Raw genomic sequence first — 19,105 nt, 5'->3', positions numbered from 1 at the left:
ACTTCTTTCACACTGTCAGAATGTTATTTTGGGAGATAATATTGCTGGTATTGCTTTTGTTCCAAAATAATTTTAGTGTACTCTTAGAATATTATCAGTGTGTTAATGTATTCCAGGCTTTGATATCAAGAGGTAGCAGTGTGAATACTGTAATGTAGTTAATGTATTACTAACTTATATTATTTTATTGTTTCATGGCACTTTTGAAAACAGCAAGCCATAGCTCAATAACAGCATGTGTATTGGCCTGATCCTGGAGCTGATACACTCTACTGGCATATTAGTATCACAGTATCTGCATCTTGTCACGGTATGTGCAGAGAATCTTAAGGCAGTGCTGTCTAATTCTTCCCTTATGACTAGGATGACATTTTTATAAGCGCAGAATTAAACAGTCTGATGATAAAATGAAATCTGTGTGGGAAGAAGTTCCAACCTGCAAACAGCAGTAGGGTATAATTTATGAACAGCCTATCAAATATAAACTGTCTAGATCTCTTGCACTGGAAAAAACCCAAAAAATCCAACATAAAGACCAAAATCAAAAATCAAGGTATCTGTAAAATGCCCATAAAACAGTTTCTTGATATAACATGTGATATTACTCATGTGTAAAGCTGTTGTGATGTCTGTGTGAGCTCAGCTATGTGACTGATAAATCCTTCTGCTCTAAAATCGTTTCAAATGGCAGCTACATCTGCAAGGTTAAAAGATACCCATTCATAAAAGCTTCTACAATTGTCTTAAATGTTTTTGTAATAATTTCCCATAAAGTCTCTGTTAACTTTTGCTACTTATGCACTCCACCATGGATATAAAAGACTTCATTAGAGAGGTTTACAATGCCAGAAACATCATGACCAGGCTGTCCTGCCTTAGTGCAAGAGGTGAAGTGAAAATTACTGATGCTGTGCAGATGTGTCATAGTCATATGACCACCAGCAGTATTCAAGAAAAGGGAAAAACCAACTTTTTACATTCTCTGAATATTAACTGCTATGTGATTGCCCTGAAAATCTGTCAGATTTTTCTTTTTCTGTTGTTAGGATCATATTTGAATCAAGGAAATAGTAATAATGCTCCTAAAAATGTGTGTGCATGCAGATGTAGATGCAAGACACTTGCAGCATGTATTTATGATGCTGTCTGGCCTAAAGCTCTAATCCTGGAGAATGAGAAATGTTCGTCATAAAGTGAGGTTTATTTTGTCAAACAATAAGCAGCATATTTTAGTGCCTGGGATGTCACTGGGAAGTAGCAAAGCAAGAAAGAAGTTTCTAAATACACTGGGTTTCTGCAGGCTTCCATGGGTACTGAAAACTCTTCAGGCTTGCTTTCAACAAGTGATCTTTAGTATTGCACTGCAGGCATACTTCAGTTTTGTAAAAGCAGGGAAGAGGAAGCAAAGTGAGTATGTAAGCCAAGAAATACATACATTTCACACGGTCCATGGATGATTTTTTTAGTCTATAGGCATTATAATAGTCAAAATTTTCAGATTCAGTGGATGATTTCAGAGTGTCTCAGATAGGAGTGCTCAGAAGCAAATTATCATCTCCTGAGGCAGGATTCTCCTGTGGTTTTGACCACATACACATGGTGCTTTCTAACATAGGTCACTGTTATGTGTCAGTCTCTATCAAACAAAATACATGTGAGATGGATGACAATTGTCAGTCTTTTAAGTTGGATAATTTACAGCACTGAGCAGTTATTGATGTAACAGTAACTATGTGCATAAATTTAAGACATGTTCTCTTTTTTGTCTGTAAAGTTTCTTTTAACAAAGAAGTTATTCATGATAGATGGGTAAACTCAACCAACTCCCCTTTTGCTAGAGTAATCTTGCACTGCTTACTTTTAAGAAAATTTTTGTATTGACCACTGTAGATCAGCTGCAGATGGAGGTGGTCAATCCTCAGGGTACCAACATGTGATACAATTATTTCATGAAAATCACTTGCACATTTTCCAGACATGCCTGTAAAATATTTGTTTTCAACTTATATTTTGACCTTATAGCTGGTTTTCTTGAAAATAAAGTCTAGTGTGAAGGTGCTCTAAGTGAATATTGCTTTAACAATATCAAATAAAAATGAATCTTTCATATGGGAAAGACTGCTGTCATCCTTCAAGGAGGAAAGCTTTATTAGCTGTGGTTCTCAGGAGCTTCCTCTGTCACTGGTGAACCTGACAGTTATATTTTGTGATGAATTTTTGTCTGAGTCAGCAAAAAGATGTCAAAGTTATGTGATTGTATTCTGAGGAGCAGGAAAGCTTGTATTGTTATGGAGTATAAGGAAGTAAGGAAAAGCTGCTTAGCTTTAGTGTTGTTTTTTTCCTGGTAGACATTATGAAGTTCTTTTTAAATGACTCGTAGAAAAGAATTTTTATGTATTTGAAATGTGTTTTTTTATGATCACCAATGATGAAATTAAGTTACTGAGAGGGGGATTAAAATAGAGTTTATAGAAGAGGAGCACACAGAGGATGATCATCCAGTTGTCACAGTATTTTGCTGGAAAATGTGGAGTAGGTGGCAATTTGTAGACAAAACCAGTGGGCTTGTTGTCTGAATCTGACAGTTAAAAGTAGATCATGCAAACCAGGCGTGTTCAGCTCGTGCCTGTTAGGAATCTGTACTCAGTGTTACATACACTATATTGGATCAAATGTAGTGCAGCTTGAAGTGTGAGTTTACTGTCACTTTTCAAGGAACAGCAGTGTAAAAGGACAAACTGACAGAAAACCTGATCTGTCAATTCTTTGCATGATCTTGCATTTTACTGTCTAGTGTGCCTTTGTGTTATCCCTGGATTACATTCCTTCTAGGTCACAGGACAGGCAGGGGGCTTTCTGCAGTTGTGGTGGTGATGAAAGTGTGGCTGCACATGCAGAAAAAATTGAATCTGTTGTAGTTACATCTCATGTGCCTAAAATTTGCTGTAACATTGGACAGCTCTTCATTTCCCACATTTGGTGGGACACAAGCTCAGCAGAGAAGTCTTGGCTCTGGTGCTTCTATCTTAGATACCTGGACAGGTGGTGCTAGGGCAAGGGGTAATAAGCTGAATCAGGGTAGATTTAGAGTAGCTATTAAGAAGAAATTCTTGACTGTGAGGGTGGTGAGACACTGGAAGGGGTTGCCCAGAAAAGCTGTGGATGCCCCATCCCTGTCAGTATTCAAGGCTGAGCTGGAATGAGGCCCTGAGCAACCTGGTCTAGTGGAAGGTGTCCCTGCCCATGGCAGGGAGATTGGAACTAGGGGATCTTTGAGGTCCCCACCAAGCCAAACCATTCTAGGATTCTGTTACAACTTGTTGCCCTATTACCTCTGACACACATCTTTGCATTGAGGGAACCTGCGTGAGTGCAGCTGCATCAGTGTGCTCAGAGCTTCAGGAGCTGAGACTCAGCATGGTTGGATGAGGCACCAGTATCTGGAAAGCACTTCATAAAGGCAGAATATGCTGAATTTTTCTTTTGTCTGAATCTTGTCAGAATATTTTTCTGACTTTACAGATTGGTTTCCTGCTTGCTTAGTAGTATGGCTTATATTGAATGTATTTTACTGAGACTTGACTTCATCAGAAGTTATTTGACTATGGGTTCTCAAAAGTTTCAGACCTGTTTGGAATGGTAGCCCTTAATTATTGGTCTGTGAGCTAATGGCATCAAGAACCTTGAAGATTTTTGTTCCTAATAATTACAGGAGTTGTTATAAACACGTATCATATCTTTTGATCATTCTGAATTCCTGTTTTAGTGTATTCTAGGACTTAATTAGTGAGAATTAGCTGCAGGGCACCAAAGTCATTGAGGTAGAATCCAATTTCCACAACCTTTTTATTCAAGAGGGCACAATCCTGAGAAGTCTGAGTTTTGTTTTTTGGATTATTTTCAGTGCTAGTTAATGAGCCAGGATATCTGTGTTATTATTGCTCTTATAAAATAGTTTCTAGACATCTCATGTTTTGGCTTGCCTCAATCTGAGAATGGGCTTGAGTGCCTGAAAATTGTTTGAGAAATTTAAAACTGTAATGAGGAAAAATTACCTTGGGGTATGTGGTAGAAGTCAGCGGGATTCCTTGTTCATAATGGTTAGTGAAGTATCAAGGGAAAGAGTTACCTGGAAGTTCTTGCTGAGGTTGTGGATAGTCTTTTGAAGAGGATACACTGCAGAAGCACACTGGATTTAGTACTTGATTTGCCTTTTTTTTTTTTTCCTTTTTTCTTTTGAAGTGAGGGTCGTTCAGATTAAAAATGAATTAAAAAAGGCTGATTTACAATTCTGGAATTTTATGTAAGTGGTATAGGAATAGTTTTTAGTTGATTTAATCTGACCACAAGTGTTGGTTAGCAGTAGGGAGGTGGTGGATTTGTTGCAACAGTGGAAAAAAAAATCCTAACTGGAGACAAGTATACTCTTAAGAAAACCTTCTTTGTTGTCTTGGCAAATGTACATGGGCTGTAACATGCTTGTGTTCCAAGAGGGGTTTTGGGAAAGTGACCTGGTTGCTCACTTCCATGATTTTAGAGTTTATTTCTACTCCTTCCCCCTCTGGCTGATTTCATACAATCTTTAAATACTAACACATGTCAGTTTATGTGCTGACTCTTCTGTTTATTCTTGATGAAGGTGCTTGATACTGTTCTGATGCTGTAACAGAGTGCTATTCAGGCCACAGCAATCCCTGATTCCACTGATGAAAACTGCTCCTTGGTGCCCAGTTTGTTACTGTTTGAATATTTGAAGAACAGGGATAGATTTTCTGGTTCACTGTTGGTCAGTGGTCACCCTAATGTGGTGTCACAGCATCCTCTGCTCCTTGGTTTTTATCATGCTTTAAAGGGAAGAAAAGGCTACCACCAGGGTATACAGGTCGAGATGTTGCTTCTAGTGATACCTAAATCACTGTCATTGCACTTCATATGGTTTTACATTCCTATAAAGCTGCCACCTCTGGAGGTTCCAAATGATTTTTGTAAATGTCATGAGCATTTTGACAAGTAGCTACTACCTGTGATTCTTTCTCTTACCTGATGAGATTATTGTATGGGCTTATTTTTTTCCATTGACTATATTGCATGCATATTGCCTTGTGTTTGTTAGCAAATGTGAAGTAGATGTTTAATTTTTAGTTCCAGGTGTATTAGTCTTACAGAATAGGTAGGTCACTAAAAGGCCTTTTTAAAAATAGATAGGGTAGACCTGTAGGGTTTGGAGAGTGGAGCAGTGAGTAGAGATCTATGTCTTTGAGCTTCAGGCTCTTTCAGATTTCCTGGCCCAGATTTTTGGCCCCATCTTTTCATGTGGGCCACTGAAACACAGCTGAAATGAAATAAATATCCAGTAAAAATGAAATTACACTGACGTATGACAGTGCTTCCTCTGCAGAAGAATGGGGTGAGAAAATGTTCCTTGCCTGGTGGAAAGTTTATCTAGAGAGAGCCAAGCATATTTTGTAGAATTTGTTTTGAGATGTTAAACAGAATGTAATCTTACCCTGAATAGGTTTGCTGAAATGAAGTTAGGGAAAAATGCCTACTCTGTGCATGGTGATGTGCTGAAGTTGAAATTGGAACTTAGGAGAATGGTTCCTGTATTCTAAAATACTTGTGCTGCTTTCACAACCTGAGAGCCCATGTTGAAATAACTTCTTCAGGTGCTGAAGTAAGATCTAGAAATATCACCTGTGCTCTATAAGATCTGTATTGTTGTTATTCAAGGCCTTCTCACCTATGGTTTAGAATAGTGTTGTTTTTTTCTGTAAGTTTTCCTTGTGCTCTCATGTATGTAAATGAGGACTGTCTTCCAAAATCTCTAAGGTGGTTTTGCAGCTAACTTCCAGATTTTTTGAGCAAAACCTTATCCTTCTGTTAGCTTATTGTCCAATGTTATTTAATCTTTGTGGATGTATTAAGTAATTGTCTTGAATTTTTCTGTAATTGCTGTTTTTCTTTAGTAATGTAGATGGCCTTTTAGAAAACAAGCTGAAGTAGATATTACAAGAAAAGCACACTTTTAAAAGAGCAGTTTTAGGTGTAAGTCAAATATGGAAGCCTTAAAATTGCAGCATTGAGCTTTACCTGTGCCACTTAATTTTACCATCTTACTTATATTATTAATATATTGCACCTTAATATCATACCCTGGTATTTCATGATATGTGAATCCCAAAGCCCCTACCTTTTTGAATGTCCATGAATTGAATAAGCAACTGCTCTGTACTTTGCTTTCTTCTTGTTGCATAACGTGTGTTCTCTTACTGTCCTCTGTTTTAATCCTGTTCTGAGGGCAGAATGAATATATTTCTTTATGAAATTTCTGTAATAGATATCAGTAGGCTTGTGAGGCCCTCAGAGATAGTGCCTACTGCTCGCTTCACACCTAAATCCTAGGTGGATCATTGCATCTGATTTAGAGACAAGTAGTGGAAAGATGGGAGGGGGAATGATTTGCCAAGATGACAGATTTGGCCCAAAAGCAGTGGCAGAGCCTCAAAAAGAAGCCAAATCTCTCATAGTTCTGTTACATCATGGTGGTAAACAATGTTTCTCTTTTCAAAGTCTTGCTGTCATGCTTGCCTTTCCTTGGTGGCAGTCCCACATTGGTGTGCCCCCCGTTTTTAATGATTTCTGCACTTAAGTGGCTGCTCCATGTTAGTTGGAAAACTTCTGGTCAGTGGTTGAGTCCTGGGAGAGGCCAGATCCCTCTTGCCCACCTTCTCACAGCAGTTTTCTCAGTCACTGGTGCAGGTTTACCTTTCCAGCAGAGGTGTGCTGCCTTCTGCCCCCAGGGGCTGTGCTGGCCGCAGGAACAAGAGCACCACAAACTGATTAGTTCACCCTTGTGACCTATATTGAACATTGCTTGTTATTACAAGTATTTTACTATGCCTCAGGGAGAGGAAATGGATGTTTCTTATTTTATGGCTGGAGAATTGGTGCCTGTGAGCAAGATGAAAATGTGTGTTTGGTGTGGCTCTTCATTGAGCTCTTTAAAAGCTTTTTTTGAAATTATAATAGCAGCATTGGATTCATCTTTGTATTTTTAAACTATTGCTGTAAGTGACGTAATTGCAGCCCTGAGTACTCAGCATTTTGGGTAAATCTGACCCAAATGTGTCAGAATAAGCAGCCAGAAAGTGTGCCAAATATAATTATTGATCACCTATTTTTAAAAAATTATGGTAGAAAGGGCTTGATCCTATTTTGCAAGGTAATGTTCAACTGTCTAAGTGGTCATGGCTTTCTTTTCATGCGCTCTGTGACTCATGCATGTTTTGGCACTTGTAACAAACAGAGCAAGGATATTATAATCTGTCTGACTAGTTTCACATATTTTTATGGAACATTCCATCCAGTGTGCTGTAAAAAAACCACATATATATATATATATATATATATATATACACACACACACACGCACATATATTTGTGATATTTGTATTTTAAAAAAGTACAGTACTAGTATTTGTGCCTGGGGTTGCCTGGTCTCACTTGCAGGATCTTACACTCAGCCTTGTTGAACTCCATGAAGTTCCCACAGGCCCATCTCTCCAGCCTGTCAGGGTCCCTCTGGATGGCATCCCTTCCCTCCAGGGCATTGACCACTTGATGCCTTTGGGAACTTGCACACACATACACGAGTACCTTTGGTATTTAGGCAAATTTGAGAGCAGCAGCAGGTTGTCATTTTCTGTAAAGCAGCACTAGCATAGTTCTTGTGATGAGTAGAGATGCTGCACAGATACTTGCAGGTGGTAAAGTTGTGAGGCCCAAGGAGTTTAAGGGCTTAAAAAAAACCACATTTAAATAATCTGAGCGCCAGAGTAGGCACCAATGTGGGCTCTCAGAGTTAGGAGGAGGGATTGCCCCTTTTAATGGCCTTAGCTGTAAGATTGGCTCAGCTTTGTGACAGAACTGCACTGTTGTCAAAATCAAATGAAAAACCATTTGACACTATCTGAAATATTTTTATAAAGTTTCAGCTTTAGGAAGCTGAAGGGGCATGCATGAGATAGATGAAACTACACAAAATTTTCTCCAGTTGGACTGAAGTTATCAAGTGCTACTTAGAAGATAGCTGGGTAGCCTTAGTTATGTGTAGTGCTTGTTTTCCTCAGTGTAAATGTCATCAGAAGTCCCCAGAGTGGACACTTTTGAATGTCCAAGTTTAATGGGGCAAAGACAGAAATCCTGCATTGTTCTTTTGAGATTAACTACCCAGTGGGAGAAATTCCGAGATAAATTCTCAAAAATAACTGTTTTCTAATAGTTTATAACTTAGTGCCACAAAACCAGTGGTGCTTTTTTTCCAGATAAAAAGTAGCATTGCTTGTGATTTTTGGACCATTTAAAGTTTGTTTGTGACACTGTTGAGACCACTGTGGATTTTGACATGGAACTGAGGCTTTTTAAATACAGCATCACAGGCTTCTCCATATGCACATTTGATATTAAATTATGGTTCTGCTGGTGATGATGGAATACAGATTTCAGGATAAGAAAGGTGACAAAGATTTTCACGCATGGATAATGTTATGCACAATAAGGAGATTTTCTGTGAGTAATCCTGTTGATTGTAATAGGACTATTCACAGCTCAGTATGAGTGTAAATCTTGGGGGGATCAGGCCCTGCACTGGCATGTGTTCAGCAACATGGAGCACTCAGAAATAACTGTGCAACAAGTCATAAGAGTATATCATATGTTACCTTTTAGAATGTGTTGATTTTATGATCTGTTAACCTTTTCATGATGATTTATGTTTGATTGCTTTCTTTTTGCAAGTCAACGCATTCTAATTGATTCTTAAAAATACTTGCGTGTTAATTTAAAAATGGTTCTTTTAGCTGAGTTATTTTTCTGAGTAGGGAGAAGAGAGAATTCTATTTCATTTTCTTTATTAAGAACCATTAAGTAGGGTATTATTCTTTACTCTCTAGGCTTCTGTGGTATGGTAAAAATTGAACCTTTGACACTGTGAAAACTAACTATGTTTGCTTTTATACTGGACTATATCCATATTTTAATAGTGCAACTAAATATATTTTCTGATGTGATGAGAATAGTCAGCCTTTTTCATGGTTTGATAGGGATTTAAAGTAGATGTTAAGAACCTGTTAAGTTCTAATTTTCCCTTCTTTTGGAGAGGCTTGCACTGGTGATGGTTTCATTCATGGAAATGGTTAAACATCAGTAGTTTTAAATATGCTATTAAGCCCTGTTGCTATATTTTTCTTCATATAGCATTAGGAATTGCAGGATCATTGGTGACTTTTATACTTTATTTTAGGAGGAAAGCATTTGAGCATGTAGATGGCCATTTTTCCCATGGTCTGGATTTGGCATAGCCACTGGGTATGTTTGGGTGGCAGCTCTGAGGTGTTCCTGTGTGTGCACATTGCCTTTGTGGAGCAGTTTCACAATGCACTTTAATCTGATCCAACCACTGACCACTCCTGGAAGACACAGTCCTGTTCCCTGCTCCTGCTTCCTCCCTGCTCATCTCCTGTATCCTCCTCTGTCCCACTGATCCAAACAAAACCTCATGGCTTTTCTGTGAGAATGTTTTTGTCCAGCTCCCTTCTCAGTTGCAGAATGCTGTGCTCAATCCTGAGAAGGTAACAAGGAGGGCTGAGGGGGAGAGGTGCAGGACCCTCCTTTGGGCAGGCTCCCCCTTTACAGGATTGTTTCTTGCAGTGTCATTGAAAGTTGGGTAAATAACAAAACAAATGTCCCACTGGAGTGGCCTATCATTTGTAGTTGATTTTGTAGAAATTTGACTATTTAGAAAGGTTTTCCTAATCATGCCAGTAAACTGCTCTGTTTATAAAGTGGTTGACTTTTTAATTCAGAATAAACCTTTCCAAAATGAATTCTACTATTTCACTAAATAGTGAAGGAAAAAATTCTCTTCTAGAATGAGAATGTTCATTTTGGGAGTTTTATAGATTATGTATGCTGTATTAATTTAAGCTTACAGTTTAGCACAGATAATTGTAGCATGACCACAGAGATGAGCCCTAAGAAGCTGAGAGGTTTACCCAGATTGCCTTTTGAAAAGTTTATTTTGTGCACATTTTGCACAAGTAACCTTTATATGTTTTGTGGTTTGGGCTCTGCATGTACTTCTTCTTCCAAAAGCTCTTGAAGCAAGGATGTGGGAGGGGTGCTCAGGTTCTGTAGTTGTAGTGTTCTGTAGCTTCAGATATTTGTTCATTAGGAATTTTGCCTTGTCTTACGTCAATGAAAACACACTTCCCAAAATGTGGAGCTAAAGTAATGTCATCAGGCTACTCCCAGTGTAAGGTTACCCTGAAACCATTTAATACCTTGGGCTGAGCACAGTGTCAGCTTTTGTGAGGGGAATCTTGGAGTAGTTTTCATCAGAACAGTATCAGGTTGCTAAAGGCAAGTTAGAATTGCTGTTATGCATCTTGGCTCTTGTGTTTGGGTTGTTGTATCTTAGAAAACATAGTTAAAGAGAGCTTCTTGCTATAGTGAAAGTCATAGTTCTGTATCAAGTCTTTGCTACGGTCTTTCAGAAGCAGCTAAAGTTTAAGCCAGCAGAATAGTTATATTTTAACAACTTTCTTTTCCTGTTTCCCTCAGCCTTCTTTCATTCCTTTTTGCCTTGCAAAAGTAGCGAGAAGATTGTATAGAAGAGAGGATGGAGTGGGTTGTGGATTAGAAAGCTGCTAATCCTGCTTTTTGACACTTAAAAAGAGTAGTAGAAGTTCTAAAACAACAAAGACTTTCACAGGACAATGTTTACAAATACAAAAAGTCCATCTTACTTTAAAAAAAAGAAAGCAAAACCATTAATTCTGTTCTACAAATAGATACTAAACTGCAGATGATTTGCATCTTTTGTCTCTGCTGTTAATCCTTAAATGTGTTTTCTTTTCTCCTCCTAAATCCTACAGAATTCATGTTTCTGCACATACGGATTTTATTTTTAAAGTGAACCCAATTAGTATCTCTGAGTACTTGCTCATTAAATTAAATAATGCCTTACTGCATGCTTGAGAAAAGAAGGGAGAAGACAGAATAACCCTTACCATCAGTCAAAGTGGGGAAAAGAGCTGGACCATGAGTTGTACTCTGGTGGATTACAAATTTTGCTTCTTTCCTTCAGGGTCTCTGTTCAGATCTACTTCATAGCAGCCGCCATCCCAGCAGACTTTTTGAATCAATTGATGTTTTCTCTTGATGATATTTTTATTTTTGATTCTGAATTGAAATGTTGTCATGCCTCTCATGCAGCATGTTTTCATTTAAATGGTTGTTTCTTTAATTAGGAATATTGTCTTTACTGCTCAGCTCTCCAGCTCAGTGCACGAAGTCTTTGGAAAAGCTGATGTCAGGGTTCCTGAGATGAATAGATCTGAAGTGCAGCCGGAGGCTTTGGTGGAGCAGCGCTTTCTGAATGAAGTGATGCAGTTCTGTGGACGGGGATGTGCTGCAGGCAGCTGTGGAGCACCCTGTGAAAAGAGAAGGTGCTGGCAGGGTCCTGTGAGACCTTTTCAGGGGAGTCCTTCCCCTTCCTCTCTCTCTTACCCAGGGAGCTCTCCCTGTAGATGTCTCTTGTGAGATGCTTTGCCTACAGTAAAGGCTTGGAGAACCTCTACTAAGCAAAATGGATTCTTTAAAGGTTTTGTTGACAGCTCTTTTTCTCTCAGTTTATAGAGGCGCTATAAACTACAAGAAAAATCATGAGATTATTTGGTGAAGCTTAATAGAAATTCTGAAATTCCACAAAAAACATCTCTGCAATAGGGATAACAATGTCTTATGCCAAGAAATTTGCTTGTGTGCGTCTGTGTGGTTTGCATTTTTGTAGCTTCCCTAGAGATAATCTCTAAGTAAATTGATCTTTATTTCTTAAATGCATCTTGCACTTAAAAATGTATTTAATCTTTGCAGGCTTGGTAAAGTGATCTTCTTTGAATGCTTTTAACTTTCTTTTCTTTATCACACTGTCATTCTTTCAAGAGCACTTCTCATCTTCAATTTAAATGATAGGATTCCTTTTATGAGAGCTGAAAGGTGTCACTTGACAAATTACAAGTGTTTTACTGAATTAATTGAATTTGGGATGCTTCTTGCTTGGATTAATAGCCTGTTTTTGTTTGTGGTTCTTTGTTTTAGAACACTACCTCTTTGTTTTAAAACATCACCTGCAAGTCATGTAACTTACTTTGTGTTTTGTCACTTCTCATGTGTAGCCTAACACTAGAAATTCTCACTATTTTTCTCTAAAAAACCAGGTGTTTGAAAGCCTGATTTAATAAGCAGTGCACTTACTACACCACTTCTGATATGATTCAAGATCATGACTGAAAGAGGACTTGAGGGCTTTCAGTTGCATGACGGTGCTAAACCTGCTAGTCAGAGTGAGAAAGGAACTGTTCCATATCCTTTGCAGCTGAGGGAGCTGCCAGGACCCGTGAATACCAGTCCACAGCTGGCCTGTCCTCTGGGAAGCTGCTGTATCTCACCAGGTTTGGCATGTCAGGAGTCTTCCTGCCTCTGTTGGTGAGAGTAGCAGGATCCTGTGTGTGGTTAGCACTCCCTTAGCCTGCCTAACTTCCTGCCAGGAAGTAGCTTTAAATCCCGGATTTCCGCAATTCCTACCTAATTTCAGTGATGTGGCAGTGTCATCCTCCATGTGGAACAACCTTCTGTGCTGTTCTTGCCAGTGGCCTGAGCAGAGATTAGGGCCACCATATTCTCACACTTAATGCTGTTTGTTTCAGCATCTTGAGTTGTTGTATTCTCATACCTGTGCACATCACTCCTTTGGAGAATCTGCAGTGACCTGGTGCTGTCATATTTCTGTAATGTGGAAAAAAAGCATAGAGGATGACAGTCTGTGTGAGATGTACTCTGAGTATGGATTGACTTCAGATAAAGGCTGAAATTAGTAGATATATGTTTTATTTTCCTTGAAGTCTTTCAAGCTAAATATTTAAAATGCTCTGCCAAAAGAAGCAGTCTCAGCCTTAAGTCTTTTGCACCATCTTTTACCAAATCTTTAAGAATTTTAGTTCTATCTCACCTTTCTCACCTGGCACGGGATATTCCAAGCCAAAAAGGTGATAAATTAATCCTAATTTTCTTCTTTTATGATGTTGTTGCAAGATCTCTGGGAGATCTGCATTGGTGGCAAGAATACAGCCTTAGTGTGGTGCCAGATTTTGTTTGTTTGTTTGTGTTATTGCTGAGAAACTATCAGTATGGTTTCCCAGTTACATCTGAAAAATACTTAATGGGTTATGTAATGTCTGCAAGTGGCTGTGTGAAATAGCAGACCTGTATCTTCCCTTGAAGACATCTCATTCTCTTATTCTAAATGGATTAATTTGAGAGTCAGCTTGTCACATAGCACTACCTGAGCTCACTCAAGCCATTAAGAAATTGTCCATATTTGAAGACAGATGCTGTGAAAATCAAATGCATGATTTCAAACTTCCTTATGTTAGAATTGCAGGAGAACAAAAAAAGCATAAATGTACAGAACATAATTTTTCCATGTTGTTCTCTTGTCATGGGTGGTTTTGGTCCCTAAAATGGGCTTTAATGTAGGAAGGATGTTAAAAAGATTGATGGCATTGTCATATATAAAGACATTTTGCTTGGTGACTCTGTTCTCCTGGTTTCCAGCAGAGCAAGGCTTACTAAAAATAATAAAAAGTATTTGCCTGAAAAGCTTCTTCTTTTGGTGTGCTTCTTAAGTATTTGAAACTGAGAGAGGTCAGACCATCCTGGCTGTCAGCCTTTCTATTTATTCAGAAGTTTAGAACCTCTCATGGTACAGAATAAGGACAAATGTTCTTTCACTTTTGAGTTATATGATATGAGTTGCCATTAGGATGTGTTTATTGGCTTTTTACTTTATTTGTTGAGGTGTGTGGTGAGATGGTTTTTTTTTTTTTTTTTAAGAAATTGAGTTTATCTTACTTTCAGAATCTTAAGAAACAATAGTAATATTTGAAACAGAATACAATATAGGAGAACCTCATGAGATTTTTCAGCTCTTTCAGCTGGTGGCTTCCATTCCTACCATGTAATCTAGGACCTCACCTAAAAAGAAACCACTATTTATTTTGTAAACTCTGCATAGTTTGATGTAAAGAAAACTTCACAAATGTTTAGATACACTGAGAATTTTTGGAATATGTTCCTGGAGAAGAAAATTACTTAGAAGGGGATCAAATGGATCAAGCTGACTATGGAAATTTAGACATTTGAGGTACATTTGTTTAATTGAGTATTTTTGCAGGTTGGCAGGCTGTTAGACTGGCAGGGGGCTGTTGTGGTGTGATTCTGCAGAGTGATGGCCCTGCTGGTTTTAGGCAGAGACCTGATTTCTGTAGATGTTACCTGTAGAGAGACGTGATTTCTTTGGTTATGAATTGTCTCTGTGAGTTGCAGGGAAAGCAGCAGAACCTCTGACTTTAGACTAGAATGGAGATGGATCCTTTCTCCATGCTGTGCTCTCTGGGGGATGGAATTTGAAGCTGATATTTAGCAATGTACCCACACCACACCTGTATCCTAACTCTGAATGCATCAAAATCAAAGGTGCTGTGCTGTCGTGATGCTGCCCAAGGTCCCACCTGGTGCTTTGGCTGGGCTGCTGTGTGCTGTCCAACTCCACTGTGCCTCTGCTCCCACCCCTGTGTCTGCTGTGGCCTGTGTGTGTTGCCTCTGTTCTCTGCCTGTGGGAACATAGAGGGGTGGAGAAAGGATGTCTGTCTGTCTGTCTGTCTGTCTGTTGGTGTGTCTGTCTCAAGGAACACTGAGGAATGGGGAGTAGGGGTTATGGGGAATAGGGTGAAGGAGACTGACTGCTTTGACTGGACATCCAGTGTGCCAAGGAGAAGAAGAGTCCCAGAACTATCTTATATATATAATAATTAGTAGATTGAGAAGATGCTGCCACTTCCAGCTTCACAAAGGCTCCTACTCTCTGCTAAAAACCAATTAATAATGTCACGATACTTGTTGGAATATTGTGAATTGTATTGCTTTTCATTATTGGAATTTATATTTTCTCACTAATGCTCCTGCTTAGTGGGTATGAAAGTGAATGTCTTTTATGAGCAGTTTTGACCTCTCTATAGTCTCTGTTTGATGTATAGCTTTAGCTATGAAGTTAGATTTTCATAGAATCACAGAATAGTTTGGATTGGAAGGGACCTTTAAAGGCCATCCAGTCCAACCCCCTGCAATGAGCAGGGAAATACTCAATTAGATCAGGCTGCTCAGCCCCATCCGACCTGGCCTTGGATGTTTTCCTGGATGGGGTATCCAACACCTCTCTGGGCATCTTGTGCCAGTGTTGCAGCACCCTCATTGTAACAATATTATTCCTTGTATCTAGTCTAAATTGATTGTATCTCCATTCAAAACCATGGCCTGTTCTGTTGCAACAAGCTCTGCTAAAAAGTTCTTTCTCCACCTTAAAAGTTCCCTTTCAAGTAATGGAAGGCTGCAACAAGGTCTCCCCAGAGCCTTCTTTCTCTCATTCTGTTGGCATAGTAGAGGTGTTCCAGCTCTTTGATAATTTTCCTCACCTCTCCTGGACTTGTTCCAGCATATCCACATCCTCCTCATGTTGTGGCCCCAGAGCTGGATGTAACACTGCAGATGGGGTCATAGGAGAGTGGAGTGGAGGGGCAGAGTCACCTCCCTCAACTGCTGCTTTGGATGCAGCCCAGTTTTCTCTCACTTGTGGATATTAAGATGTTCAGGAGCTACAATGCCCTGGGGTAGCAGCAGTGGAAGGGCACTGAAAGGACAAGGAAGTAGAGAGAACAGGACCAATATGAAAGAGGTGTTTGTAAAAGACAGTCAAAATGGAAAAAGTGAACAGAGCAAAGAGGCCATACAGGAAAAAAAAAAATTCTAAGGAATGAGAAGGAGGAATTAGCTATCATTTGATTGCCATACTTCTGCCAGCAGTCAAAAGCACTGATTTGAAACCTTTTATTTGAAAGTGTTCAATTGTGTGCACACCAGTGTGCAAAAGGAGAATCTTTTGACATTCTTCTGAGATATCCAGCTTTTGGTTCTTACTCAGTATCAGTTTTAGGACTGCATGTGTGTTTGTTGAGTACTGACTTGACTTCTTATGAAATGTTTTTAAGTAAAAAATTTTAAGCAAGCGCACCAATTGTAGATGTTTACTATTAAAACTTTCTTTGTAGGTAATTGCACTTAAGAATGAACATTGAAGACAAGCTGGGAGGATTATTTCTTAAATGTGGTGGCATAGACCAGATGCAGTCATCCAGGGCTATGGTAGGGATGGGTGCAGTATCTGACCAGTCTGGAGTATCGAGAGAACGGCAAGAGGCAGTGCTTCAAGATCGGACTATGCCGCACCAAGAAATTCTTGCAACAGATGAAGTGTTACAGGAAAGTGAACTTCGGCAGCAAGAGATGATTTCACATGATGAACTCATGGTCCATGAGGAGACGGTAAAAAATGATGATGAAATGGATGCTCAAGATAGACTTCCTCAAGGGCTGCAGTATGCTGTTAATGTCCCTGTAAGCAATTTCTTTGTGAAATATTGGAGAGATTACTAGGAATCTTGATCTGGTAGTCTAGTCCTACTCTGGCAAGAATCTATTAATTGCTTGTTTGGATTTTGATTATCAAAATAATTATGTCATTTGCCTCTGGCTGTGGATAAATTTTGCCAATTAAGTATAATCTTTAAGTATCTGTTTTATAAATATTTTATAAGCAGGCTGTTACCATAGAACTAAAGCGTTAAAATATGCTCCTTTAAGGATATTTAATGTTCAAGGGTAACTACAAACCGGAATAAATAGCTTTATTAGAAGTTGCATACTGTTTATGCTGTTCATAGTACTGTTTAGTTGCTTTTGCTATAGGAAGCATCTTGTATGTTTTTAAGGTATGTGGACGCTTAGCAATTGCATTCACACTGCAGGTTGGACTGTGACACTTCATACATGACCATAAATATGCCCCTCCACAATATCATAGAAGGCATACCTTGGCTTTCCCAGAGAGCATAGAGATGACTTCCTTTTGAAAGCAGAGCATCTGTCTGTAATGCAGCACATCATCACTGTTACCCTTCAAACATAAAGGACAATCACCAGGACTATAAAAGTAGATAGCCTTACACATGAAGAATAATCTTCAGAAACACAGCACTGTTAAAACACTACTCTGTTAGCTGTAGCTCAGGTGGCTCAGGTGTTAGAAAAATGTAAGAGTATCATGGTCTTCATTAAAGTTCACATTAGATCAAGATTTTAAATTTTTTTTTTCCAAAAACTTCGTTAGAACTGGTCTTTTTTTTTTTTTTTCTTAAAAATACTTCTGTCTTAAATATATAATAAACTATTCCATTAAATCTTGCATTGACACCAGCACAGACTAAAGTAAAATAGGTGTGAAAAACTGAGTGGTTTTACAGATGGAAGTGATTTTACCATATGAACTGATCTCTAAATCACCACAGGCCAGGAAAAAAGACCTTGGGAGATGAATGAAAGGATACATCAAAATGTTACTGAGGAAATTAACTGTGCCCTTTTTGTTTAAGATACATATTAATTCTTTCACTTAAATTTCTGAAAGAGTGAAGCCAGAAGATAATTCCCTTAGGAAAAGGTTTTCTGTTTCAGCAGTTTGTCATCTTCTAAAATTGAAAAATTGCTTTTCTGTAGTGAGAACCTTACCTGAAACTGGCACTTGGTATCTTAACAGATCAGTGTAAAGCAAGAAATTACCTTTACTGATGCATCTGAACAACAGAAACGAGACAAAAAACAAATACGAGAGCCAGTAGATTTGCAGAAAAAGAAGAAAAGAAAACAGCGTTCACCAGCAAAAGTAAGACATTGATTTGGCAAAACCAAGATTAAAAGGACCTGAAGATTTGGTTGACTATGACTAATTTCATTAGCATTTGAACTAGTTAGGCTGGAAATTGTTTGTTTGCTCAGTAAAGATGCAGTTCTGAAGTTCACCAGAGACCCAAAACAAAACTGATATAACAGTGTTTTTCTTTGAACTCCTTTTAGCAACATGAACTCTTGACATATTTTAACATCTGTCTCTCCAGGCAGTTCTCTCTCCAAATATTTTTTTTTAAATTATGAGTCAGTAGCTTTGTAGACCATTACTCTGTATCTATCTAATAATAGTTGTGCTTTTCTGTGAGCCTGATAATTTAATATGCTTCATGCATAGTAGTGAAAAGTTTTTAAAAAGAAAACTAAAATGTTAGTTTTGAAAATTCTAAAAAGTTTACTAATATATATAAAATAATTTACTGGCAGGGAAAATTCCTGTGGTCATAATCATCTTCATATATGTATTTATTTATATCAGAAGATTCTTACCCTAGCTGCTGTTTTGTTACTTAAAAATTTGTTTTGTAGATCCATTCATGAGAAGTATGTATCCCTGTATGTCTGAAAACAATTTTCTTCTGTTGAGAAGCATTTCAGATAAAACCAGAATCATTTCACCTCATGAGGTAGCAGTGTTACATCTTCTAGTAATTCCACAAATCAATATTAATCTTCAGATTTAAAATAGAACATATGCAGGCTGCTCTGATAGAAGTAAATCAGTTATATGTTACCACACAGCAGCATTAAAATAAGCCTACTCAGAAATCAACCCAGACTGTTTGTACATCAAAGGAAAACTCACCATAATACAAAGAGAATCTCCCAAACCTCCTTTTTGTTGCCCTGGGAGCAGGACCCTCCAGTCCTCCTCAAAGCACTGTCAAATAAGGTTGCACCTGTAGTATTCTTGGAAAGCTGAGAAATTGCTTCAGATTGGGTGTGGAAGCAAGTTCCAAATGCTGTGCATTTTTTTCTCACTTCTCCCTTTGAGAGAAAAAGGAGATCTAGGTTGAGTACATCCAGAGATCACTTCCATGGAAACATGGCAAGGTAGAAGAGGCGTGTGCCCCTCTTTCTACAGACGTGTACTTGCATGCTTCCTTTTTATCTCCCAGTCTGCCAGGGTTAGTCTTTTGAGATGACAAAAGATTGAAAAATGATCAGGAGAATTGTTAAACAGGTTCTT

At 38.5% G+C, this 19,105-nt stretch overlaps 1 protein-coding gene across 3 annotated transcripts in view; it reads left to right on the top strand.

Moving 5' to 3' along the window:
- The window catches only part of ZNF148 (zinc finger protein 148), a 36,203-nt gene that overhangs the window by 4,050 nt on the left and 13,048 nt on the right, over positions 1-19,105 (top strand). For 2 of the 3 annotated variants that reach the window (XM_033064793.1, XM_033064794.1), the window contains exons 2-3: positions 16,224-16,569; positions 17,768-17,893. In XM_033064793.1, coding sequence (XP_032920684.1) covers positions 16,240-16,569; positions 17,768-17,893 — 456 coding nt within the window. In that variant the 5' untranslated portion in view covers positions 16,224-16,239. The remainder of the gene's footprint in view (positions 1-16,223; positions 16,570-17,767; positions 17,894-19,105) is intronic. The other variant, XM_033064795.1, reaches the window with a different exon arrangement.

This window comes from Catharus ustulatus, chromosome 7 (assembly GCF_009819885.2).
Source record: "Catharus ustulatus isolate bCatUst1 chromosome 7, bCatUst1.pri.v2, whole genome shotgun sequence".
Lineage (NCBI taxonomy): Eukaryota > Metazoa > Chordata > Aves > Passeriformes > Turdidae > Catharus > Catharus ustulatus.
Note: the sequence above shows the minus strand (reverse complement) of the source record. Positions and strands in the feature narration are given on the sequence as shown.